At 52.5% G+C, this 26,864-nt stretch overlaps 1 protein-coding gene across 1 annotated transcript; it reads right to left on the reverse strand.

The window, feature by feature from the left end:
- Positions 1-93: 93 nt before the first annotated feature.
- CTDSP2 (CTD small phosphatase 2) lies at positions 94-22,636 on the reverse strand. The gene is made up of 8 exons (XM_036894862.2): positions 22,145-22,636; positions 9,171-9,319; positions 7,568-7,606; positions 7,027-7,128; positions 6,420-6,476; positions 4,292-4,384; positions 3,966-4,151; positions 94-3,791 (listed from the first exon to the last, which is right to left on the reverse strand). The coding sequence occupies exons 1-8, from the start codon at positions 22,206-22,208 to the stop codon at positions 3,666-3,668; spliced, it is 816 nt and encodes a 271-aa protein (XP_036750757.1). The 5' UTR covers positions 22,209-22,636; the 3' UTR covers positions 94-3,665.
- Between the last annotated feature and the right edge of the window lie 4,228 nt (positions 22,637-26,864).

Consider the following 26,864-nt stretch of genomic DNA (forward strand, 5'->3'; position numbering starts at 1 on the left):
CCTGGGTACCCCAGCCTCATCATGACAGGTGTTGCAAGGGAAGAAGGGTATGCCTGGTGAGTGCCCGAATGAACAGCAGGGCCAGGAGGCAGCTCCCATTCCTGGATAGGTTTTTTAAACCCTCTTTTATTAATTGTAAGTATTACAAATATTCCAAAAATATAAACAGACACTTAATGGCGTCCTACATTTCAAGTTTTCGAATACAACAAATTTATCAAACCATAAATCTGAGAGCAATGTAGTCAGAGTCCCATACCCCAGTCACAGTGGGAAACATCCCCACCCTCCAAATGGCACCTTGAAGGGGGAAAAGTGGCACAACGTGAAACGGCAAACCTGGAATTACTACAAGAAAGAAGCTCACAGGGCCCAAATTCAGCGGCAGGCCTTACAGCACTAAAGGAACAGGACAGGGCCAGATCTCTGCCTTCCCTCCCCCATTTGAATGCAAATATTTACCAGTATTACAAAATAAAAAACAAAAAGTAAAACCCCATTTTACAAAAGGTGACTGAGGGACAATAATGGTTAAGTAACCAACTGCAGACCTGAAGGGAAAACACGCTTACCTTCCAGATGCTGGACCTGCCAGGGAACACGGGATTTAGGACAGCCTTACAAGGGGGCTGCCCTGCTGAACGAGGCCTCAGGAACAGGGTGGGGGCAGAACTGAACAGGAACCACTTCCCTGGGAATGAGTGCCTTTAGACTTCCATGCTTTTAGCACAAAGAAGCTTCTGGGCTATAGTTAATAGAGGTGAGTTTGTACACTTACAAAATGGTCAAAATCTTTGGGAGGCAGGAGGCAACTAAATAGAAGGCCCCAGGTAACTGAAGGCAAATTTACTCAACCTCTCTCTAAGCAAGGGACCCATAGGCCTCCAGTGTCCCCTCTACAATGTGCAGAGTGGTGACTCTTACTGACCCTTTCCAGACTGGTCCTGTGTCCAAAGCTCCCCCTATGAGAGGGACACGAACATCAGGCTTTTGATTTAGAAGCCCAATCAGAGAGACACACTGTGTCCCTCAAGAGGCACCTGACAGAACTGAACCTGACAGGTGGGCAGATTCCCGGCATGGCTTGAATTGGGGCTGTCCGGCACGGTAGCCTATTGCCTCCCGAAGACCAGCCTCAGAAGGGAAGGGCAGTGGGAAGCCCCAGAACAGACCCTGGGATGAACTAGTTCTCTTAGTCTTGCCCTCCTCCAAAATTGAGTCAGGCCTGATTCCTCTAAGGAGCAAGTTTTGCAACCATCACTGGCCCCTACCACGCCTTGGGACTGGAAACGAGGCAGCAAACCATGACTTCAGGCAGGCTCTGGTCCACACAGATGGACCGTTTAGATTTATTTGGCTGAGTTGTTTCTCTGGGGAAGGGAGAGGGACAAATGGAAATACGGTGTTTCTGCTGAGGAAATGCAGGTGGGCAGGGCAGGGTTCTGCCGAGAGCCAGGCCTGCAGAGCAGGGTCTTCTGCGGACACGGCAGGGACACCTCCACCGAGCTACTTGGGCTCTACTCCTGAGTCATACTGGGACAAGCCTCATAGGAAAGGGGGAATCTGGGCTCTTCTTCCACCTGGAAAAACATGGAGACCCCAAGGACGGCAGAAGGGCCCTAAAAACTGGATCAGCAGAGCCTTTTATTGCTTATTTAATCAGAAAAGCTTGGTTGGACCCAGATGGCAGATTTGGCCCAGGGTCTAACCCCTAGGGTGGGGCCTGGGAAAGTACCCCCCAAGCCCATATTAGGATAGAGGCCTGGGCCAGAGCCTCAGAGTCAGAAGCCCCCATTTTCCTTCAGGAGAAGGATCATTCCTGGGTAGCACCTCTTCCCCTGCCAGCAGAACGCTGCAGACACCAGGGAATGATGCTGAGGGCGGGCTCTGTTCCACTTCTGTGATACCAAAGGGAGAGACAAGGTCTTACAACCCTGAGGGGAAGGAGGGAGGTGGCACCACAGTGTTAGAGAAGGTGTGACAGCCAGCTACCACTCAGAACACGGAGCTGCCACTTCACCTGCTGTGCAGGAAGCTGGGCAGCTCCTCAGGCTGGGACCTGCATGTGGGAGCGGAAAGGGTAAGGGGAGGGGAGGTGTCCTCTTGCCTGAAAAAGTTCACCATGTCTGACACCTGCCTCCAGGGAAAAAACAGCTGGGGAGGGAGGGAAGACAGGAGAACCCCACCCAGCCCCTAGGGAGGCTTTGATTAAGGCAGTGATGCTGAGGTGGGGCTCCCTTTTGGGGGGCCCCTTGTGCTCCCAATTACAGCAGCCCTTCCCCTTTTGCTTTCCATCCCGGGAAAACTTCCATTTTGTGACAATTTTTAAAGCATTCACTATTAAGAAACACTGAAAGCGAAAGACTGGCAAAGGTGTGCAGAGGGCTCACTCACACCTGGTACCCAGGTACCCAGGGCAGGGGCAGGTGTGCAAGCCTGGCAAGCTGGACGACGGAACCCCCATCACCTCAGCCTGGGCAGAGCAGGTCTGCCTCTGAGGCCCCGGAGAGAAAAAGCAACAGCCAGGTGGGATGAGCACTGGGGCAGAACGCCCACTTGGCACAAGCCAGGTGCCAGGGGAAGACAGGAAAGAGCCCTGCCCACGGAGCGCCAGGGAGGGAGCAGAGCACCCTTCCTGCACGTTGGACACCAGCCCTTCGCCAGCACAAGCAGAGTCCCTGCAGAGCAGGCTGAGGGACACAGCCCCAAGCTCAGCGGACCTACCAGATGAAGGATACACACCATGCTCCCACATCTTCCTCTTTCCTGCACCCCAGGGCCTCCCACCTCCATCTCAGGCTCAGGACCACAGCTGTCAGAAACAAAACAGGTCCCACACTCCATGTTCAGAAAGAGAATTTTAAAACAGAGTCAGAAGAACAGAAATCAATTATCTGTCCTCTTCCATAGCAGGGAGGAGACATCCTTCCCCATGGTTCAAGACTATGGCTAGGTGGTGAGGAAGGCAGGCCCGGTACCCAAGCCTTGGGGAGACACAGAAAGGGCTCACGTTGGCACTTGGCTGGAGGCAGGTGCTGCCCTTGGCCCACAGGACTTGATGGCCACTGGGAACAGTTCTGGACACAAGCTTTCATCTTTCCAGAAATGCCATCTGTCTACAGCAGCTGGCTGGAAAATGGTTTAGAAAGGTGTGTGCCTGGGGTCAACGAAGGCATTCTTCCCATGGCATTACAACACTGCGGAAAGGCCATGGGTTTGGCAACAGAACCTTCAAAAGTCTTCATCCCAACAGGGCTCAGTGGCTCTCAGGGGGACCGGAGGGGAGATGAACTTGGAGAGAATCTTGGTCTTTCAGCTTCTCCCTGAACCTGAAACAATTTACATACATCGCTCAAGGCAAGACACGCATGTACTCTCTCCCTCTCTCCTCTCTCTCTCTCTCTCACACACACACACACACACACACACACACACATACACACAATCTTGGGAGCCCAACTCAGGGAGCAGGCAGCTCTTGGTATTGTCAGCTGGTATTTGCCCACTTAGCATCTAACCTGTCCTAAAGCCCTTTGCAATCACTTCCATTTCCAGGCCCCACTTGGTGAGATGCTCTATTGCTGCTCCATCTGTCAGGCTGATCATAAAGGCACAGTGTAGGGAAGTCCCCTACTGGGATGGCTGTTGCTTGGAAGAAGGGAATGCTAAGGGGCCCGCAGCTGTCCAAGGCTGGTGTAGACATCCTCTGCTCCGCTCAATTCCTCAAAGATTGGGATCAGGTTCAGCAACTCAGTGTCTGCCATGTCATCAAACCAAGACTGCACGGGCACCTGGGGCAGGGAGAAGGTGGCGTAAGTCTCCTGACTGCCAATTCTGCCCTCCCTTGCCCCAAAGCCACCAGGGCTGGCTGGGCCCGCCCGTGGTGGTGCACTCCTCTGCTAAAACCCAGGCTCCACTGCCGCTGCCCTCCCCCGCCCTGCAGCGTGGGGGCGCGGAACACTCACGGCATTCTCTGGGTGGAAGATGTAAGAGGCGGGCGAGTTGTCCAGAATGAGGGTTTTCCTCAGGTCCCTTCCCAGGCGGCTGAGGTCCTTGACATAGCAGCCCTGATGGAACACGCAGGACTCACGGAAGAGGCGGGCCCGGAACACCCCACACCTGTCCAGCAGATCAGTCACAGGGTCGGCATACTGGAGAGGAGAAGATGGCTTTGTTTGGATGCAGTCCTGGCTCCCCTGGGGTGTCCAGTGGGCCAGCAAGGAGCTGCTGGACCACCCCTGTAGCCACCACACCTGCTCCCAGTTCCTGACTTCCTTCTGTCCCCAAGTACCTTGGCCAGGCTGGCAGTGAAGAGAACACACTCAAAGAGTTCCCCCATTCGTCTCAGGAACTCATCCACGTAAGGCCTCTTGAGCACATAGACCTGAGGAGAAGATGCTGGGTTGCTGGCGGCGTCCCCGCGAGGGAAGCATCACAGCGCTGTTACTGACCCCTCCACAGAGGGCAGCAAGTAGGTTCTGACTGACTCTGTCCAGACTCCCCCCCAGCTTCTGCCCTGCAGACCAGGACCCTAGCATCACCCCTCACCAGGCTTCTGCTGGTTTGGGGGTCCAACCTTGACCCAGACTGGGAAGAAGCGCACACACCTATGTCCCAGGAGCCATCTGTTTCCCATGGTGAACCATCAGCTGCCTCCAGAAACAAGTAATCAAGAATAGGCCTCACAGATGGAAATAGCCTATCCTGGATTACTTGAATCCAGCCACAGCCTCTGTGGAGCTTCCTGTCCTTGGCTCTGGCAGGGCAGTTTGTCCAGGTCACAGTCAGGCAAGGCCGAAGACTCCCCCAAACCTCACGCCCTGACAGAGCTTCTCTGAAATGCAGCAGGGAGAAGTGACTTTTTCCCTCAATGACTGCAGGTCAGACACTCAGCATCTCACTCTAACGCCCTCCACCCATTTTGGGCCAGCCACTCTAACACTCACATGTACCTTTTGTGAGCTTGTATGTTTTGGCCTACAAGGTTCACGGGCCACAGGTCTGACAGGTCTGTGCTCCACGCTTCCCCCTCCTGCCTCTTCCCAGCCCATCCAGCCTACCCAGGTGCTACCAGAACTACTCGCCCAAAGCGTCGTTTCATCATGTCACTCCCGCTCAAAGCGCACACGGCCTGCTGTGCCTCTCCACCCCGGAAGGGGCCTCAACCAGCTCCGCAGACCCCTCCTGGCTCTGCAGCAGAAACCTCTGGCCGACGGCCACAGCTTGACTCCTTTCCACTTGCTGTCTTTTCAACCTTTGATGAGTCCCTCCCTCTGCCTGGCTACTCAGCAAGCTTGGCATCTCCTCACCACTCTTTGCCAAAAACCCACCTTCTGCTGGTGGCCCCCCTCATTTTCATTTCACTCCTTTTTCATTATTTAGTCTTCTTCTCATTAACTAGGGAGGGGTTCACAGTATATATCTTGCCTGTTCAAAAATATGCCTTCATCTTTCCCTGTGGGTTTTGTACATCTCTATACCGTCAATTAGTGGCTGTGGGGGTGAGGCTGGGCAGTCCCAGGGCCAAGCCTGTTCTGAGCAAGGGCCGGTGCTGGGCTGGCAGAGCACCTCAGCTGGGAGGGGCAGTGGTGGTGAAGGAAAGCTTCTAATAGGCACAGGACAGTGACGAACACACACGGAAGCATTTCCCTACAGTAACAGCTCTTCTGTTTGAGCAGGTCATGCAAACAAATGTCAGGGCTACGAGGGCAGTTTCCAATGGTCCTACTCGCAGGCTGGCTGGGAGGAACTTTCGCACAAGTGTTTTGAGTAAATGGTTTTTTACTATCAACACCGTATGATCCCTAACCCTGGACTGAACAGGTTATGCAAGGGCAGAGCCTGAGCTTATTTAGACTCAAGTGCTCTTTGATAGATGTGTGTAAGCATTTACTGGGGCAGAAGCCAGTGTAGAGACCCAAGGGAGGAGAGTCGGAGAAGGCTTCGCAAGGACATGCCCGACAGGGAGAGAAGAACTTCGCGAGCTGGATGGACTGGGTGGTATGGGGAAGAGGGACAAGGGCTAGCAGTGGCTTCCTTGACTGCAACAAGCCCAAGACCCCAGCTATTCAGGATTGGAGAAAACGTAGTAAATCGTATAATGGGCTGGCCACACTGAGGGAGGGTGGGGGAGGAGCCAGGTAACCAGAAAATGATAGCTAGTACTATTATTAAATAATAATACTTAGTTTGGAACTACTTGGCTGCAAAGAGGAAAAAAAGGAAAAAGATAAACAGCTAGAGAGGGATGAGGGGCTAAATTTTTGTTTTTAAGATGAGAAAAGTGGTGAGTATGAAAGGTAGCAATAAAAAAGGAGAGGCCGGAGTTGCAGAAAAGGTATTAACTGATGGAACCAAGCCGTGAGGGGGGCAGGGCCCCTGAGCCCTCTGGGCTGGGTGTGGCCTGGCAGGCAGCTCACCTGGTGAGTGGTCCCCTCAATCTCTACAGGCACTATGAAGTCAGCATTGTTGATTGGCTGAAAGGCAGAAAAATTCCTCAGGTCAGCAGTGGGAAGGAGGCCAGAAGCCTGGGCCACACCCCAAAATGTGCTGCAGCCACTGCCCCTCCCCCTGGGAGGGATGGGGAGGAACAGAGCTTAGAGACTCCAGGAAGCTCCTCTCCCCAGGAGAGAATGCCAAAGTGCCTCTGGGCCTCCCTACCAGCCCCTACCCCAAATTCTACCTGAGCTGAGGGTCTCAGGGCCTTGAGTTATCAAACATCTTGAGAAAACAAAGAGGAGCAAGGTGCAAGGCTGACTCATCTCCTCTCTCAGGCTTGCTCTGGACACAGCCCTGGCAGTTCTCTGGGCTGGGTATGGGTCGGGGGGTTGCAGCCTGTTGGCAGTGGTTGGCGGGGGAGGGTTTCCCCCAGAAAATTTGTGAGGCTAGTGTGGCCAAAATGCCAGAGAATAAGCCCTCCCTCTTCTAATCATGCTCTAGAATCACCTCAGCTGTCTCACAGCACCTGCTGTCAAGCTCACAGGACAGCCCAAGACAGGTGGAGGAGAGTGCCAAATGCTGAGTTACCTTAAAGGAGCTGTGCACAAGGGTTTCATCCAAGTCAATCACCACGCAGATCCTTCCTTGATCTTCTTCTGTCACCTCTGGGAGCAGACAGGTCCCTGGGATCTAAAACCAGAGCTAGGCTGCTGAGCTCTGCCAGCAAGGAAGCTCAGTTGTTCCCCTCAGCAGAACCCTGGAAGAGCTAGCAACATCCAGGACATGGAGAACCCCTAACTTTAAGCTGGGAGAGGTGCCACTTGAAGGCTAAGAGGTAGAGAAAAAAGAGACAGAGTTGGCTTCTTGCCTTCAGCCTCCCACTGGGACTATGAGGTGACCTGGACAATGGAGACAGAGTCCAGGGCTGGTGTGGGATGGACACCAGCTGTCCCCTCGAAACCTAATGCCCTATCTGCAGTGGGCCCTCAGCAAATATCTGGAACAAATGCTTTCCCAGGGTGGGGAGGTGGCCAGCAGGCACCTTCTGGCTGACTGCATTACTCCACAACAGTAGCAGAGGTCACTGGGCCTTGGGCTTCTGAACACATACCCTGTATGATCCACATACCTGATAAAACTGGTATTGGAGACACTGCAGCAGATCCGACTGTGAGAGAAAAGGAGCTGGTTGGTCAATCTGCCACTACTGTCCCCACCCATCTAAAGCCCCCTGCATCAGTCCCGGGCCTGGAGGGTAATTTCTTCCCCAAGACCCTAGCCCTCTAGAAGGTCCTACAGGACAAAAGTGACTTTTCTTACGAGCTGGGCAGAGAAATGGAAAGGACAGAGCATCCTCTGCACCCAGACCTGATGAAGGAGGGAGAAGGCAGTGTCCCTGTTCTCAGCTTCTGCTGCCCATCAGTGGGATAAACTGAGGACAGGGAACCCCAGCAGTGGGGGCAGAGGCAGAACCAAAATCAGAACTCCGCTGCAGCGACTTAGCCACCTTCAGTCCTGGAGCCCAGCCTTCTCTTTGAGAACGTGTTTTCTATACCCACCTTGCAGGGATACACTGGGGGAGGAGGGGTGCTGAGCCCCTATAAAACGTTATAGAAGCCCAAGTGAACAAGCGTGGGTCCTAAAATGGGAAAGAGGTGGAGTGCAGAGAGATCAGAAAGGCTTCCCCCGCCTTTTGCTAGTAGCAAAAATGTTGTTAGTGGTTGTAAAATAAAGTGTTTTTAATGGAAACCCTTTAGAAATGGAAACCCTGGCACTTAGAAAAACTTACTGCTGGCATTTAGTGTATTTCCTTTAAGTTTGTTTTACCAGTCTTTTAAAATATCATACACAATTCTGCATTCTGCTTTTTGACTTAAAGTTGCAACTCAATATTCTTCCATGTTACTGTGAACTCTTTGTAAAACTAATTGCTCAGCACTGCTGTCACATCATGCTTTATTTTTTTATTTCCCCCAATGGAGCAATGAAGTATTTTTCATGTGATGCACGTACTCAGCCTGGCTTTGAGAGACAGGAAGGATCAGCTAGACCCTGGTGTTTCGGCACAGAGTTCCAGTGGCAAAGGGGGGTTTGGCTCTGGGCTGTCCCCACCCTTGAAATGCCAGACATTATCTTCCTATCATTGTGAGAGTTGAGCACACCTGCACATTTCCAAATATCTCTCACAGGAACAGGTGAGAGGGCTGGAAGAGGTTATCAGAGTGTGGCTGAAATTCAGTTTCCCGGTTCCTGAGCGTCAAGTACCTCGGAAGGTAGCTTTGCACAGTGAAAACACAACAACACACACAGAATTTACAGCCAGAGAGTCATGAGACTGAACCATGAAACTCCCAAAGAACCATTATTAACCATTAATTCTTCAGGACTATATAAACCCACTGGGCCTCAGTTTTCACATCTGTTTATGTGCGAACCCTGTGACTCCCCCTGCAGGGCTGGTATATGGCTCCCACGAGTACCTTGCATAGCTCCTGGGACCTCAAAGGGTCTGGACCATAGGGCCCTCTAAAACGACAGGGACATTGGATGGCCCACATCACAACAGGAGGCAAGCAAGGAGCTGGACCACCACAGGAAGGAAGATGAAAGGGTCTCCCCCAAGCCAGAGATCTTTGCATCTCCCGGCAAGGCTACCTTGCCCACTTGCTGTGATGCAGAGGCCCCTGCCGGCAGCCCCTCCTTGCTGCCATCACACCATCCTGATCAGCTACCTTAGCAATGGTGTTGGCTTCCTCCTTGTACGCGGAGAGCTCAGTGCAAGAGCTTGACTGGCCAACATGCTGGGCACGGAAACAGCAGAAAAGTGCCTTGAAGATGTTACGTCCACGAGGCTTCTTGGGAGAGGACTTGGAGACCAGGCCTGGAGTGGAGGGAATGATGAGGCATTAGGCACAGGGTGTCTGGGCCCCCAGGCACCCACCAGGCCGTATCCCTTCTAGTCTGTAGGCTCCACCAGGGCACACATGTGTTTGGCCAACCACCAAACACAGTCAACAGTGAGGCGTACATGCTTACTCCAACATCTCTTTAAAGCAGGAACAGCAGGAACCACAACTGTCCTGTTGGGAAATGAGCTGCAGAGAATCTGCTTCATTCCATGGTAGGGGAGGGACATTCCAAAGTTGGGGCCGGGTATAGAATCCAGGGGGTCTTGCTGCTCTGGCAGCAGCACAAAACTAATTCACTGAACTCAATTAGCAAAGATGAAAATCCTTCCTAACACCAGCTCCCAGAAGAACCACCCATTCTAGACAAGGGAGTAACCTGGGCCCCTTCTAGTGGAGCTGCTGCTCTGGTCAAGGTCAGCTTCCCCAGATGCTGGGTCAGTGGCAGCAGACGTGAACCCAGACTACAAGCAGCAGCCTAGACAACATGACAGCTGCAGCCCCACAGAACAGTGAGCCCCTCCTCCTGCCTCTGTAAACCACTGTCCTTCCTACTCCATCCCCTCAGAGACACAAGGATGGTAAGCCCACGTTAGCCCCTGGGGCAGTGTTGCCGTCTAGGCTATGGCCCTGCTTCCAGACTGCAGCTGCTTAGTCCTGGCTTGACGCTTCAGGCTTTGGAAATACATACAAAGCTATCTTAAGACAATACGAATGTATTTCTGGGGAGAGGCAGCCCCAGGAAAGCCAATCTGATACAAAAAGCTATGGGCACTGCAGCATTAGCCAGAAAATGGACTTCAGAATATCTCTTTCAAGTTCTTTTGCTCTTAGATGAACTTTCTGGCAACTATTGAACCAGAGGACACGATGGGTGCTGCGGCCAGGAGGTGGCGCTGCACAATTGCTGCCGGAATGGTCCTCAGCCACAGGTCTCCCCAGGCCTGAGCAGGAGAGGCCTAAGGATTAAACTCACTCCTCTGCGCAGTAAAACAGACTCCGGAGACATGTCTTGGGGTTGGGGGGAAGGCAAACAGAACGTGCACTGAGGTCAACCTTTCCTTTGAGGAGGGGAAGGCGGTGTGGTGGGGGCTTAGTCCTTGGCATGCCACACACTGAGGGGGCTCTTGCAGAAGAGGCCATGGGAGAGCTACTTAACACCCAGTTGCTGGACTGCCTCTGCCCCTGGAGAGGAGAGAAAACCAAACTCTGCTCCCCTTGATGCGGCTGGACCAGCGCTCAGTCAGGTGGCAGTAGGCGCGGCCCCAGCACAGGGCACTCAGGGCACTCAACAGAAAGGCGGAAGGCACCCTGCTCAGTGCAGAGCTTGCTCCCTCTGCCCCCTCCCTGGGTTAGGCCAGAGCCCCTGACACTAGTATGACCATTAGAAACCTTGTAGAAAATGAGCAGGCCACCCCAGCCGTTAGCCTAAAAACCTGGACAGCACTCCTGAGCTCTCGGCCCAGACTTCCCAGGACTGGGGAATTCGACCTGAAGGAAGATGCGGCACTGGGTCCTCCCCCGCACCTGCCCACCCAAGGCCCCTTGACTAAGAAGACAAGCATTAGAGCTCAGCCCAGTATTAAGATGGCACGATGAGAAGTTCTTTGGACTCTTTCCTAATAAATAACCTGAACTGAAATCAGGAGAGCTCTCGATTGCTTTCTCCGCCTGCCTGCACAGCCCACACTCAATTCCAAGCCCAGGGACTCAAGCATACAAAGCTCCAGGTCCAAAGCTGAGCCATCACTTTTCCCTTGGTTTATAGTTTCTTCACACAGAACCACAATCAGGGGCTTACCACAGGCATGGGGCCTTTCTGAAAAGGCCACGCAGCCCAAACCTGTCCTGAAGGGCTGTCAAGAACGCTCCCAGCACCTTAGTGACAGACACCGTGATGGCTGAGTGACCCTGGGAGGCAGGAGGGTCAAACAGGCAGCTGGCTGCGCCCCAGAGAGGCCTTGCTGGTGCCACTGAGGAAAGCCCACCGCCAGAAGTGCCCCAGCCTTTGGGAGCTTGCCAGGGTGGGGCCAGGAGGGGCTCCTCAGCTTGGTTCCAACTCTGCAGGGGACAAGGACCCTCTCAAAAACACAGTGTTAACAGGCCCTCTGTTGTGGGGGCCCCACTTCCCTCAACCCTCTCCAGGCTGTTTTGTCCTCCTCACATGCACAAACACTGCCTCTGGGAATTCATAGGGGCAAGGTACCCAGCCTGGTTGGTACATTCACCAGCCTTGGGCCCTCTGCATAGCAGATGCTCAACAACTTTGACTGCAGTCAATGACTTGGGGCCTCCAGGGCGTCTGCCACTCAACACTCAGGACCTCTGGAAGCCTTCCCTGGTTTGCAACAGCTGAGAATTAGAAAAAGTTTCCCTTAAGTGAAGAGAAAAGGGTAGGCTCTGAAGGATGTGAGCACCAAGCCCCTTATTCTATCTGGGCCTTGGTCATGTTTACTGAGCACCAGGGATGTGCCAGGTCTGTGTCAGGACACTGACGTCACTACCTCATTTATTCCTCACTACAAACACATGTGTAGGCAATAATTCCCCATTTTAGGAAAGGGAAACTGAAGCACAGAGAGGTTGAGTAACATGCTCGAGGTTACACAGGTAGTATGATGGCAGAGGCAGGATTTGAACACAGACCTGCCTGAACCCAGAGCCAGGGCTCTTAGCCTCTTCCCCACAGGGGTCCTGAAGGCTCAGCAAATGTTTCCTCCTCCAACACCTGGGAGGTGGTGGGCACTCTCAAGGTCTCTTACCATGTCTGTTCTACTCCTTTCCAGGCTGGGCTGGTAAGGGATCAATTTGGGGTCCAGCCCCTCTTCTTTGCCATCCTCTTGAGCAGTCTATGAAAGGTACAAGGCTCTGGGATTACCCTCCAGGGCTCGCTTCACCCCAGCCCCAGCCCTGCACCTGCTCTGACCAGCGGATACCTCTGGGAGATCAAGGGGGACATGGGGGAGGAAGCTTGGTCCAAGACTGCTTTGTTCAGTGGGTTTAAGGGTGGGGAGGGAACACACACCAGAGTGGGGTCTGAAACTTGCGTCAAAGAGCCTTTGAAAGGACTCCTTTGAGGCAGCCCTCAGCATTGTGTCCTTGTTAGCCATGTGCAGGCCACTGCCCCCCATCTCCAGGAGAGGAACACTGAGCACAAGAGGACTGAGAGGTCAAGGGGACTGCTTTGCACACGGTTTCCCCATGATGGAGGGCAGGATTCCAGAGTGTGCCATGTTGCCCCCTAATCAGCTGCTCTCCCTTTATCTTCCTGATCTGCTACTGATGTTCATTTGCTTTCTCTGCTGCAAACATCTGGATTGGGGCTGGATTAGGAGAAGACCAGCAGAGACCTAATGGGGGGAGCTCTGGTTTAAGCAGAAAGGGAGCAGGTGGCTGAAGACAAGCAAACCAGGCCACTCCCCAGCTCCCTGCTACAAGGCTTCCTACTGAGGCAGGGTGTGAAGAGCAGGGCAGATATGGCAGATCTTCCCTCTGAGGATCACCTGGGCCAGGGTCCAGGCTCCGCCAGCAACTGACTCAGCCACACCACCTCTCTGTGCCTTAGCTTCCTCATCCAATAACTGGGACAACAGCAGGGCCTCACTCCTGACTCAAAGGATAAACAAAGCTTACTGTTTGCACTGTGCAAACTCTAAAGCTAAATGCAGTGCTAGTTTTTACTGGTTGTCTCAGGGAGATGACCACTACTTGGCAACACTGTGGACCTCATTCCAAGGAGGCCAGCAACAGAAGGCAGGAGCTCTCCCACCCCCTCACGCGGCTGAAGCTTGAGAACAGAAGGGGAAAGAAAGGTGCCAGAGAAACTCAGATCATGAGCAACCCCTCCACCTTCTATCACACTACAAAAGTAGTTTTCCAGCTTGCACATGCCCTGACTGGTATTCCGAACATACCAGAGGGCAGGTACAGCCGTTCCCCTTGAGGTAGGTCCTCTCATGTGTTCACCACTACTGTTCCCAAGAAGCACCAGATGGGGACAGTATTTGCTTCTGCTTCTTCAGCTGGCGAGCATGCGGACACACACACACATGCACACACACACGGGCACATGCATGCAGATGAAGACTGGCTTTGCCAGGACAACACTATTTTTAACCTTCTTCTGAAGGTCAGGTTCAGATATCACCGTTGCCAACAACACAGCTTCGTGTCCCAGCAAAGGAACTCCTCACACATCCGCCTGGGATTCAGCAGAAGGCAAGCTCTCAGGCTATCAGATTTTAACAAGCCCATTCATGTGGAAGGATGCTTTCTTGGTTCATCCCTCAAAAGTACTTCCTTCCCCGCCATCTCCCATCCCCCCCAACAGCAAAGAGTTTAGTCTGGCTCTCACTATAAAATGGCCTCTCTGAGGGGCCGCCCTCCCCTTAGCTATTGGAGGAAGGAGAGTATTTGGAGCATTTCCGGCCCTTCTTGGCCAGCTGCCTGGGCCCTACAGCCAAGACACGTCTGATTGGAGCTTCCCATGGAGAGGTGTCCTCCCAGGTCTGCAGCAAGGGGCATCTGTGCCTTGGCTAAGGACTGGCCCTGAAGTGCCAGGTGGACGGAAGGGCTCCCTGGACCAGCAGGTGAGTAGGCAGGGGAACAAGAGGGTGAGAGATGCCTAGACATTCCACACACGGAAAAGACCAAAACAACAGAGAAGGTATACCAGTTTCCACAATACCCGCCTGCTGATACTGCTCTCATCTGTGACAAGGCAGGCAGGGCCTCACTCAGCTCTGCACCAGTTCCCAAAGTTCTAAAAAGTAAGTGTGAATCTGACAGCATGGACTTTTTAAAAGCAGTTTCAACCATGCTGTTTGGCTCACACCAGTGTGTTCTACCCTGGTGCCCTCCCTGTGGCCAGCATCCGGGCCATTCTACCTATGCAGATATCTCTCAGTTCCTCTTCTCTGGGTTCAACAGGGCTCCCTGCATCCCCCTCTCTTCTTCCTGTGAAAGGAGGACTTCCTTCAGTCCTGGGTCCTGGATGTCCCCTGTACGGTGGGGGTGACAGGTCACTCACTACCTTGCCTCCTGCCTTTTTCCTTACCCTCTTCAACAATCTGGTCACTCATCTCAACACAGGACCTCAACTTCAGGAACCCTCCCTCAAGAAGGACTCAGATTAGGGAGCAGGGAATTCCTGGCAACTTATAAAACATGATGAAGATACACTATCAATTTTAGAATCTGCCTTTAAACTAGTTATTGCCAAAACACTCTCCTGGCCAGCTCTAATATACTTTAAAAACCTGCCAAGGGAGGCGGGTTCCCAGAAGAAGCAACATGTCCTGGGCCAGAGAGAGAGAGGAGCTGTTTCCACAGATGTGGCAGCAGCACGCGCAGTTCTGCCCCAGAGGGCTCCTGGATGTCAGGGCGTGACCTGATGGCCCTCAGCAGCAGCACAGACAGACCTGAGACCATCCAGAAAACCGCTCAGGGCTGGGTCCCGCTCCTGCCTCAGCAGACGACCTCACCCCATGCAGTGCCAGCTAGGGCAGAGACGTCATCATGGGGTACTGGAAACCACTCTTGCCCACCTTGAGCCTCCCTCTCTGCCTAAGGTGGTGCTGAGCAGGCCCCTGGGGAGGCTGGGAGGTTAAGACAAACCTGCTAAGCAGGACACGAACACTCTCTTGGTGACTGTTTCAGCCCCTCCCTTGGCTCTCTGCTCCTGGCTGGAATGCTTAGATTTGGTAGAAAAGCAAAAAGAATCATGTCTTTCCCTTCTCCACCTATGTAAGCCTGCTTTCTGTGACATATGCATGAGAGTGAGATGGATAAAGAAAAACAAAAGCACAGAACGAAACAAGGAGCCCTCAACTGTGTCTCCTCTGAGCAGCGAGCAACATAGGTGACATGAGGCATAACTGCTATACAAGGGATTTGGGTTTAAGTCCTGGCTCTGCCATATAGAAGGTGTGGCCTTGGGCCTTGTTTCTTCATCTGTAAAATGGGAGACTAACATTATGTATTTCACAGAGCTGTGCGAACTACCAGGAGCTTAGGAAGTGTCCTGGCCCTGGTTACGTGCCAGAGTCAGGGGCTAGTCATTAAGTACACAGCACTTTCATACCCTTATCTCTGTCTCAATCTCAAAATGTTCACACTGAAAGAGGCCACAGAGATTTCTAATTCCAGAGGTCACACAAAGGTGGCGGGGCCAAGCTGGGAAATGGTGTTTTCCGGGACTCCACAAAAACCAATCCCAGTCTTTCTTTAGCACACACACAGACTCATTGAGGATGGCCAACCAGTTCCTTCCTTCCTTTTGTGGCTGGCCTCTGAGGAGTCTGCCAGGGAAGGAGTGCCAAGGAGTCTGTCCCACCTCCAGGAAACTCACCTGCCCATACCACACCTGGCTGTTTCACCTGGACCAGGCAACGAGTCTGGGTGCGTCCACCTGAGACAGCATTGAGCTACAAATCAGGAAACCTGTCTCTTGCCTCACTTCAGCTTTGCAAACAGTGTGGGTCTTGCCTAAGGCACAACCTCTCCACAGCTCAGTGTCCTCAAAGGGGTGGAAAGGCCTACACTGCACAGTCTCTTTCAAGTTGGCTTCAGATCACGTAAATTTGAACTCAGACACCCTTAAAGTGGAATGCACAGTGCAAATGAGAGTGCGGTCACGTTCAGGTACGACTCTGGAGTGCGATGCAGGCTGACACTAACTAGTTGCTAACCTTGCATGAGGTGCTTCTGCTCCCTCAGCAGAGGTTTTCCTTATATGTCAAGTGGGGGGAAATTCCTATCTCACAAGGTCACCACAAGGATTAAGTGAGATACTAGATATAAAATGCTAAGAGCAGTGCTCTGAAATATTGTCTGTGACTCATACTGGGTAAGTGAGGATTGTTCCCTGTCCGTTTATACTCAGATAACTTGAGGACTCCCCTTTAGGCGCCACAGGATCATTAACAAACAACAAAACTGGATCCCTCTAGGGGCCTCTTCCTGCTCAGGGATAAACAGGCAGCTGGGGCCACTGCCGCGCTTACCGGCTCTTTTCCAGCGACACTTGTCAGAATCACAGGGCGCATTTGGAACACAGGCATGCCTGGCCCACTTGCTTGTGCTCTGATTCGGTAGGACCCAGGCGGGGGTCTGTATTTTTAGCAAGTGTCACAGGAGATCCTGATGTGTGCTCCTGGCTGACAGCCAACTCCTAAAGGTTGCCAGTGGTCCTTGACTACCCCACCTCTTTCAGGTACTAGAGGGTGATTCAGCTGGTTCCCTTGGCCTGCTCGCCACCATGCCTCAGCATCTTGGCAGGTCTCAAAGGTTCCCCAGGTTCTGTTTTCCTTCCTAGGGCCCTTGCCCTATTTCATCATGGAGCCAAAAGACCCAAGCCTGCTGTTGCTTCCTGCAGGCCCCAGTTTCTGTGAAGGAGGGGTCCTAGCCCCCTTCTACTTTGTAAACAGAAAAGCTGGGATCCACCATCCTGGGAAAGCGCTTCCACAGGCCTGTGTTATGCAATTTGAACTTTCCCATGAATCTGCTTAGCTCTCCTTGGGACTGGGGCCACATTTGGTCCCTGAGAACAGTACAGGTGGGAAAAGAGCAAATCCTATAGGATATGAAAGCTGATCATATGTCATGAGATAAAAGAAGGCATAGAATAAAATCACAGTAAGAGCAAAGTCTGATTTGGGAGCATCTGGGAAGGGAAAGGAAATGTCAGGAGGTCCACTCTGAGATCAAGGTTCAAGGGTAACCTAGCCAGCTGACAATTATGACAAACAAAACAGGACATACACACTCCTGCCCAGAGGGAGGCTGCCTGCTGGCCGGAGGGCGCATTCTGTAATACAGACCTGGAGCAGGCACACTCAGACCTGAAGGGCTGGGCACTCTGCCATCAAAGAAACTCAGTTCTAGTTGGCCTCTGGTCCATAGAGGCTTCCCGTTCTAAGTCAACTTCTCCACTTTGATTTCTACTCATTCCTTCGTAAGATTTGCTTGTTAACGAGTCAATCTGCATCCCAGTTGGATACTGTGCCTCTGTTTCAGAAGAGGGAGGCAATCATGTCCGGGCCACACCCAATCCCAAATTCCCAAGACAAGTGAGCTAATTTTGTGCTCCCAGGGCTGGCTGGCCTGATTCAGGATTAAGACAAACGTAACGCTGCGTTTGTGCTCAGTGTTGTACCCCAAAACTACAGCAGGAAAGACATAGCTTAAGAGCACCTATTTCTCTTCAATACCTGTTTTTATTTCTCTCCTTCCTACTAGAACTTCCTGAAAGAAACCTGAATCTCACTGGGCTCATTAACTCTCAAAACAAAGCTGACTTTAAGACAACGCAGCACACAGTGGTCTCCGGTATTCACGCATGTCCATTTCGGAGAGGCCAAGCAACTGTTCAGAGGTTTAGACTTTCAGGGACTCTTCACAGGAGGTGCAGAGCTAGCTCCCTGGCCTCCTCCCACCACCAGAAGCCCAGGCTCCAGGGAGAATGGCAACAGCCTCAAGGCACATGCTGTGAGCACTGGTGCACATAATATCCCACCCAAGTCACACTGGCACAAAGCAGGGGTCTGTGCAGCAAGGATGTTTCCAAGCCTCAAAGGCTGATCCTTCCAGGAGGCCCACACCCCACATTAGTGTCCTCTGTGACCCCTGGCCACCTGTCTTTAACAATAAAACCCACGTGACTGTGCAGTTTGCACACAGCTAAGGAAGGGAGTAGCGGTATAGCTGTGTAAAAAGTAAGGATATTAACACTGATCACCCTAAATAAGTACCAAGCACTACAGAGGTATAAATACCAATATTCCTACTTTACAGATAATTCACTCAGAACAGGGAAGAGTCTTGTCAAGTCTCATTGTGAAGAGGAAAAAGAGGATTTGCACCCAGGCCCACAGCAACTGATTTTCTCCTGAGATAATTCTTGAGATAACAACGAACACTTTAACTGCTACCCCTGCCTCCCTCCCCCATTTCACCCAATACAAGGACCAGAACTCTCAAGATGGTAATAAAAGACAATACCCCAAATTACCCAAAAGCTAGTGGGAAGAAAGTTGAGCAGCAAGAGGAAGGAAAACGTATTTGCACGTATTTGCATAGTATCTTCCTTTCCCATACTTAATTGCCAACGTTTCTATTAATTAATTCTCCATGTAAGGCTGAAAGCATCAATTCATCTTGGCTAGAACTGTGACTTCTATAGTATCTACCATTTTAAGTAAGGGACTTGGAAGGTCCCACAGAGAGGAGGTCACAGGACCTCCAAGGCCCAGTTTCATACAAGCCCTGTGGTTGAGAGAGGAGCAGACAGCAGACAGGCCATCACCAACCTCTGCCACCCCCAGAGGAGTTTTTTGCAGCAATTCCCAAGTCCTGCTCCCTTGAAAGCCCTGCAAGTCAAACTCAGCAGCAGAACTGCAAACTCCCAGCCCCAGGATGACAGGCATTTTACAAATTCCTGTTGATGAGTTAAGAGCACTTGCCAGGTTCCTTGGTTGGGGGGTAGAGGGGGGCAAACACCATACAGGCCCCTACTCCACTCCAACATGGAGGAGAAATTCCAAAAGAGACATAGGAGGGAGCCTCCGCAGCCACGAAGAGGCCAAGAGGGAGACTGGGCAGGGACAAGGGAGGAACCAGTGGGGCAGGAGGAGCCAGCTGTGCACGCACAATCTGGACCCACACAGAGCAAGCTGAGGCAGAAGGCCCCACAGAGGCTCACTGTAAGCTTTTTAAGTTAAGGAACTATCCATAACTACAGTGAAAGGTGTTTGAGCTTTTTCAAGAGAGATTAAGGCAGACTTTCTCTCTATAAGGAGAAAGCAGAAACTCAAAAAAACTTGCCACCATCCTAATTCTTAGGGCTGGTCAGCTACCAAACCTGTTCAGCTCCACACGTGAGAAGACAACACAAGGCTCCATCTTTCTGTGTTTGAGAGGAAGGGGCCTCAGGTCTCACAGAAAACAAAAAAGGTCCCAACTGCCCCACAAGGACCTGTGGGTCACTCTGAGCTTGTAAGAGGCTGCCACCACCCTCTCATTTCACTCTGAGAAGCTACCGGGTGGGTCCCGTTTCCTTGGCTCTTCCCCGCCTAACCCCCTCCGTGTACCACCCTCATTAAGGGCTACAAAAAATGGCCATTCTCTGGCCAAACTGGTAATAACTTTTCTTTTTTCATTTTTGATGTTACACACAACCCTGTTCTTGCTGTACCAGGAAGCCATTTCACCCATCTGTCTGGGAAGATGATCCAATTTCAGTCCTTTTATCATCAATGCTTTTAGCAACTTTGCTCTACTTCCCCAACTGTAATTACTTTTGAATCATCAGCACACCCAGCCAGCCTTAAAGCTCCAAGAACAGAATGCTTAAGAAAAAACAAAACACAAAACCCATGCAATGGCAAAGAACTTCACCAAAAACACCAGCTAAGCTAAGAGCAATTTGGTTTTCTCCTACAAATTACTGATTAACTGCCTCACACTTTTGCCTCTTTCCAAAGGGCAGCAGGGCATGGAAATGGGATGCAATGGAGAGGGAAGGGACAAAGAATTTCTAAAGATGATAATTAGAACATCTGCTCCCCACCTCACTTAAAAAAAGAAAAGACGCAGGATTTATAAATAGTGAGGGCCTCAGAAAGTTGGCTTGCTGGTTGCTGGGTGCCCAAGCAACCCTGGGAAGAAAGTACTGCCTTTTCTAGAATGCAATCAAATTACTTCAGGGTAGAGAGTGAGAATTCAGATTCCTCTAGGGGTAAGTTTGAAGGACAAGCCACACACAAAAAAGAAAATTAAAAACTTAACTCCAAGAAAATCCATCCCACAGCAGCAACAGAACACTATCAGGAGGCCAGCTCTTTGCTTTCTGCTGTCATCTCTATTCTGTTCCCCACTATTTATTTGCCCAGTGGATGAAACTTCCAGCTCTGATTTGTAAGATGTCCCTTCAGCAATCCAGCTATCCCTTATTCCTGGTGTGGTCCCCCCACCCCCTGCGGGGAAGGCACCCTTCCCAGCCCCTGCATGAGGGGTGGACCTGAGAGGGAACGCACAGGGTTGCTAACCCCCACCCCCGTTCATCAACACTGCCCCCTCTGGAATCCTTCCACACCAAATTTCTTCACCTTTGGCTAGCCCTTGGGAGTCCTTTCCTGGGATGGGGTGGGGAGAGTTGGGAACCGGCGCAGTGAAGTTGTAACACAGAAAGCCTCCTCTATACAGCCCTCAGCACCACTGAGCAGCCAGCAAAGGTGAGGCTGCCGCCTGGGTCACACAGCCTGGCTAGTGATGTAGCCAGGGGCGCGGGGAGGCAGGGGCTTTGCGGGGCTTGGGATCTGATGAGACACGGCTCTACCTCTCCTCAGGGTAGGCATATTTAAGGAGGGGCAAGCGATGCAGGAATCACACACTGCCCCCTCCCCTTCCATTGCAGAAGTTAGGGAAATGCTCACACCAATAGCCCAGCTTACCCTTAGGCAAGTTAGGGGAGCTCCCTGGGCCCAAAAACCTCAGGAGTTAAGTGATCTGCTGACTAATGTTGCCAAATAGGACGATGTGGGGAGACACCGAGGCCCCGCAGCCGGCTCCCGACCAGGCTCCAGGCCTCGAGGTGTTCAGTTGCAGTACTGGCCCCTGGCGCCCGGTTCTGGGGATTCCAAGCAAGGGCAGGAACGTTCCGGACTTGGTCCCAAGAGCGCACGCTTCCCAGCCTTAGGGCCAGGGCCCCAGTCCGGTAAGTTCTCCAGAAAAAAACGACGCTAGTCCCTTCTCCCCGTGGAAATCCAGCCTGCTGTTTTAGACACATTCTTCAAGGCCAGAAGAGGAACGGGGAGTAAGGAGCAAGGAGTTTCGGGGCTTTCACCGCGACCACACTAAGAGATCCCAGCCTCGGGCCTCAACCCTTCCCTGCTTCCGGGAGAGACGGGGGTCTCACACTGTCGCGTTGCCAAGCCCACCCCCGAGGGCTCCCAACGCTCCTCGCGTCTCCACCTGAACCCCAGGAAGGCGGGGGCCGCGAGCCGTCGCTCACGGAGAACTCCCACTTTCTCGCTGCGCGACTCAGAACCACGCCGGGTCTGATACCATCCGATGAATTATGTAACCAGGGACACCGCTCCCGGGCCAAACAAACGCGGCTCTGTGTGCACCAGCAGCCCCGGGGGCGCGCGCGGCAGCAGGGAGGGGCGCCGACAGGGCCTCGGGGTCGGACGCGTGTGCTCCGCGAGAGCCGCGGGGGCACCCTGGCCTCAGCCCCGCGACCAGGTCCCGACCCAGCGCAGGGCCCAGCCCCTCCCCCACCGCGGCCGCCCCCGCCTCAGGCGCCGAACTTGGTCCCAAGTCCCGCCGGACGCGTCACCGCCCGCCGCCTGAGCGACCTCGGGTTTGGGGGGCCCTGGGAAGTTCTGGGCTCCAGTCCCGGCACTGTTCCAGCTCCGGACCTCTCCTCAGCCCTCTCCCCGCGGTGCCTGGGCAGCCGTGCGCTAGGGTGCCGGAAAGTGACGACCCCACCCCCCAACTCCGGAGGGGACGGGCGCAGTGACTCGCGCTTGAAGCGTACCCCTCTCACTGCACCGGGGGTTGGCGCAGGACGGGTGACAGCTGCGCGGATGATGCCCCTCCCCCTCGGGCGTCGCGGCCCCGCGCAGCCCCCAAGGGGGTCTGGGTACACCCCGCACGCAGGGCCTGAGGGACTAAAGGGGTCTGGTCGGAATCGGCCGCTGAGCCCGGAGAGGTCAGGGTCCGGGATTCGGGTACGGGGCTGTGCCAGCCCCCTCCCCGCCCGGGGGCGACGCAAAGTTTTGGGAAGTTGTTGCCCCTACCTTGCTTGGTGAGCACCAGGGCGTCTTCCCTCCGCGCCTGGGTGATGATGGAGCCGTGTTCCATCTAACAATCCCGCGGGCCCGGGCTGGCTGGGCGGGAGGACGGGCGGGCGCGCAGGCTGGGCTGGGCTGGGGGGCCTGGGTGGGGACCCGCGCGGGCTCTGGTTCCGGCTCTCGAGACTCGGACTCCCGCAGCTGTTCACATCCCTGCTCGCGTTCCCTCCCTGGGCCAGGAAGGGAGGCGGCCTGTACGGAGGGCGGGCGGCCCGGGCAGCGGCTTCCCCGGGTGCCCGGCCCCGATCCTCCGGCGGCAGCTCCGGGTTCCTCAGTTTGGGTCCAACATGGAGAATCCGGAGCGAAAACAAGAGGAGGAAATGGGACACGGGGCGGTTTCCAGGCTCCCCCCTCCCCTCCGTACTCCGGATAAACAACCCGCGGCTGCAGCGCCCACCCCCGCGTGCCTCTCTGCTCGATCCCCAGCCTCTCCACAGCCCATCGGCGCCTCCAGCTCCAGGGCACCGTCCTAGGCCCCGGGCCTCTCCACCCGCAAGCAGCCGGGGCTACGGAACATCCGGAGCTTTGCTATTTTGTTACAGAAAAAGCTAATCCCCGAGGGGGGTGGGGTGGCGGGCGGGCAGGCTGGCAGGGGAGACTTGAAACCGCTCCGGGGCTCCGATTGGGCCTCTCGGAGAAAGGGGCGTGGCCCCTTCTTACTATGCGGAGCGGGGACCCAACAACATTGCAGTCGCTACGGCCCCGCCCCCAGGCCCCGCCCCCCGCCCTGCGGAGGCCTTCCAGTCTCCTCGGCCACACCCCCTTTCCAACTACTTAAAAGGACACTCCGAGGCGTAAGGTTTCCCTTCTCGGGGCTGGGGTGTTGTTCGTACGTGTCTACGCCTTACTGTGGAAAGGTTCCGCCTTTCGGATAACCAGCGCAACCCGGGAAGCCTAAGGTCGGGCCAGGATGGGAGGGTTTGGGGAAGTTTTCTTACTTTCTGCTTGACCCACGAATCGTAGGCCCTGTGTTGCACATAAAATAGGACAACCATCGAATCCCCTAAGGGATGTGTGTGGGTGGGTGCGGACTCGGGACCTCAAAGAGTGTAAAAGCTGGAACTAACCTCGGGATGGTCTGCCCTCCACACTTAAAGGTGCAGGCTCAGCTCAAAAGCACTCACTTATTCATTTCCACGCAGGATTTTCCCCACCCCCGAGGCCAGCCCAACCCCCTTCGCTTTCCACCCCACCCGCCTCACAGTCCCAGCCTCAGTGTAGATGAATAGAGGTCACTCAGGTGAGAGCTTCTACTCAGCTCTGTTGACTTAGGCTGCCCATCCTCTTTGCTCTGGGGCCAGGCACCCTCTGCTGACTATGGTTCCTGAACTCTTAGGAGTCTCCAGCTCAAGGTTGTAGGTGAGGGATATGTATATACTTGTTCCCAAGAAGTTAGAGCTCCAGAAAGGCAAATTTCAGCTCAATATCAGGCCTTTTCCAGCGAGCTACGTCTGTCCACAGGTGACATGGGCTGACTTGGGAGGAAGAGAACAATTCCAGTCAAGGTCGGCAAGAGTGATGGGTGAGATTGCACTGGGTGACTTCTGAGTTATTCCCATCCCTAATAGTCTATGATTCAATGGTAGTCACCCTGCCAAAGCAGGGGCTTCTAGGAAGGTCAGAACTGCTCTGGTCTGGAGTGTTGGGAGTAACTGATGGCCTTCTTGCCTAAGTTACCATTGCCCAACATGTACCAGGTCTCACTGGGTTGGGAGGACAAGCAGGTCACACCTTAACTTGCCAGGTACTATCAAACACCTGTACCCCTCTGTTCCTCCATGAGGTTGTGATGTGTATGTCCTGTGTGCCCTAACAGTGCTCAATGCATGCCTGCTCCATCCCTTCCTACACACACACACACACACAACCTTTTTATATAACACCATTTTAATGGAAATGCTGTTTTTCTGAAATGAAAGTAGTTGCTACAGAAGATCTGAATGATGCTTATGTAACTTTAAACACTGAGTTTGGGTGGAATCTAATTCATTAACTAAAGAGGAAAGGGAAGAAGTTCTTACATATTTATCTCTCATCATAAAATGATAATTAAAACAATAGAATTCTTAAGTTAAATCTTCAATATTTAGGTGGGTAAGGTCCCATTTTGGGCTCTGCCTCCGTGCTCCTGCAAGGTGGTGGATTGCAATGGCAGGAGCAGGAATGGAGATAGGAGTTGACTGAGGATTGGGAGAGACCTGCTACCTACTCCAGTCCTGCAGTGCTGGGCAGGACACTTCACCTCTGTGCTTCCTTTTCCTTATCCACAGAGACAATACTTCCTCCATTTATGTTTTAAAAAGTCCTTTCACATACTTTATCTGTCTCTTGATCTCTTACTTTGAGTTTTTTTTTTTGACACATTAATTATATTAGCTCCAAATAGGGATGATGAATTATGCCTATATTGGAGAATGACAGTGCTATTAAACAGTAGCCAATCTTAAAAACAGTGGTTATGAAGATTATATAGCAATATGGAAAGTGATTGTGTAACATTAATTGAAAAAGGATTATCATTTTTTGTGTAGGTTTAGTATTACAAAAACCATATGCAGAAATTGTATATTCCAGGAGCAATTCGTTTTATGCCCATTTTGTATATTATGAAACAGTTTGGAAAGGCTAGTTGACTTACCTGAATTCTCACAAGCTTATGAAAAGGAGAAAGAGGATTAGAATTTCTCTTTAGACTTTCAAACTAGAACCTTAACACTGTACCGTAGTTCCCTTCCTATCTATAGGATGGAAGGGAAGTAGAACCTAGTCACTGTCGTTCCTTGCTAAGGAATCTAACTGCATCACCTCCTCTGGGAAGTCCTCCCAGATATCCACTCTCACATCAAGGCTTTATAACTTCTTACTTATTCTTAGACCGCTTAGCATCATGTCTTGCAACAGTTAAGTTTGCTTATGGGCTTCCCAACAAGAAGGTGTGTTGGGACTCAGGACTATAGTATTCATTATTGGGTCTCTAGTGCCTAACCTAGTGCCTAGTACAGAGCAGGCAACCTTTATGTCTTAACCAGTGTTCTTTTGACTGGGGGCACAGTGACCCACAGCAGGAAATGCATTTTATACTGTGAGACAAAAAGTTCATGGGAAAGTACATGTCCATGCTATGTACATATACTCTGATATTTTCTATTGCATTTATTGTATTCTATTTCATTTTTTTGAGATGCCAACCATGACTCTCTAAATTGATTTCATGACCTACCATCAGACTGTGACCTATAGTTGGAGCAACACTGCCTTCATCTCCTGAATATTGTGGACACCTTCTCTGTTTAGGGTCTAGCTGTACCCGAACAATGCAAAAGAGATAGCACTCAAGTACCTCTTGCTCTGAGGTCAAAGAAAGGTTTACGTTTAAAAAAACAGACAGAAACCCTCCCAAGATCAGAGGCACAAGGGTGCAAATAGAATCCAGGGTCGGGGCGTTAAATGAGGTGAAGTCCCAAGACACTTGTTGAGCACCTATGTGCCTCCAGAAACCTCAAGGGCAGTGGCAGCTTTACTGGAGCCCAGAATTCCAAAACACAAACAGGCAGGGCCTGGACTCTTGAATGCCATGAGCTGCTCGCCGCTCCACCCCCCGATTATAGGGTCCTTACCCCAGAAAGCTCTCTGGGGTCATGATGGTCCTCTTTCCTACAGTTGAGAAGGTAGGGGAGAAGGGAAGCAAGTGGATATTCCAACTTCTGCCTGTAACAGCCTCATAAATAACCTGCTGGCTCCAGGAGGCACTGAGCCATTCAGTGACTGTGACTTTTGGTAGGCTGCTTAGGTTCAAGGGTGAGAGTGGCAACCAGGGTTCTCTAGGCCTGACAACTCTCCCAAGAGAGAGCTCACCCAACTCTCCATCCCTTCATTCAACTGGAGGGTTGCCAAACAGTGGGGTAGTGAGGGTGGGGCTCAAAGAAGTGACTTGTCCTTGTCTGTCTCCTGTGGCTACTTGAGTTGGCCTAGGTGTTTCTAAGCCAAGGTTTGCAAAAGAGAAACACTGTTGCAGGAGCTTCCTCTCTGGGAGATGCATGCTGCTCAGAGCCCTGCCCCTTTCCCCACAGAAAGTCAACACAGGGTTGGGCCAACGAGACCTTTCATGACCCTCTGATGTCACTGAAATGACCCATTAAAAAAAAATGTTTATTTTTATTACAAATGGAACACACCCATTTTCTTGGTTTCTCTGTTCCTGTGGAGTCTAAGTTTCATTTTACATTGTAACTGGGAGGGTGGGGTCTCAGCACCAGGGTTCCAGAGCCCTGTGCCCTCCTGTCACAAGGCTTGTGTGGTCCTATCCTGGCTGCTTAGAGCCAGATCCTAGGGTGGGTTGGGGGAGGGAGACTGAGTGACAGTGACTGAACAGCAGTGTGGGTGCTGCATGCTGAGGGCTGGGGAGGAGCTAGTGGTATGGGGGTAGCTTCTCTGTAGAGCAGCCTGGGAAACCTCCCTGAGGCCTCCGACTTCGGATGATGCGTTCTGCAAGGTGCAGGCATGCTCATCATCCCAGACCCGCCACTTGGTTTCTTCACCTCTTCCTTTCCTCATATTAACGTGGGAATAACAATGTCCCTATTTCATAGGTACCTGTGAGGATTAAATGAGATAATATGTGAAGTACATAGTGCCTGAAATGCTGGAAGTGCTCAGTACTCTTATC

The sequence above is a fragment of the Manis pentadactyla genome, chromosome 10, assembly GCF_030020395.1.
Source record: "Manis pentadactyla isolate mManPen7 chromosome 10, mManPen7.hap1, whole genome shotgun sequence".
Taxonomy (NCBI): domain Eukaryota; kingdom Metazoa; phylum Chordata; class Mammalia; order Pholidota; family Manidae; genus Manis; species Manis pentadactyla.

Coding starts and splice junctions, on each gene's coding strand:
- CTDSP2 (XM_036894862.2), bottom strand. CDS start 22,208: ATGGAACACGGCTCCATCATCACCCAGGCGCGGAGGGAAGACGCCCTG. Junction 4,385..6,419: donor TTGAGGGGACCACTCACCAG/GTGAGCTGCCTG, acceptor TCTTCTCCTCAG/GTCTATGTGCTCAAGAGGCC. Junction 3,792..3,965: donor TCTTCCACCCAGAGAATGCC/GTGAGTGTTCCG, acceptor TCCCTGCCCCAG/GTGCCCGTGCAGTCTTGGTT.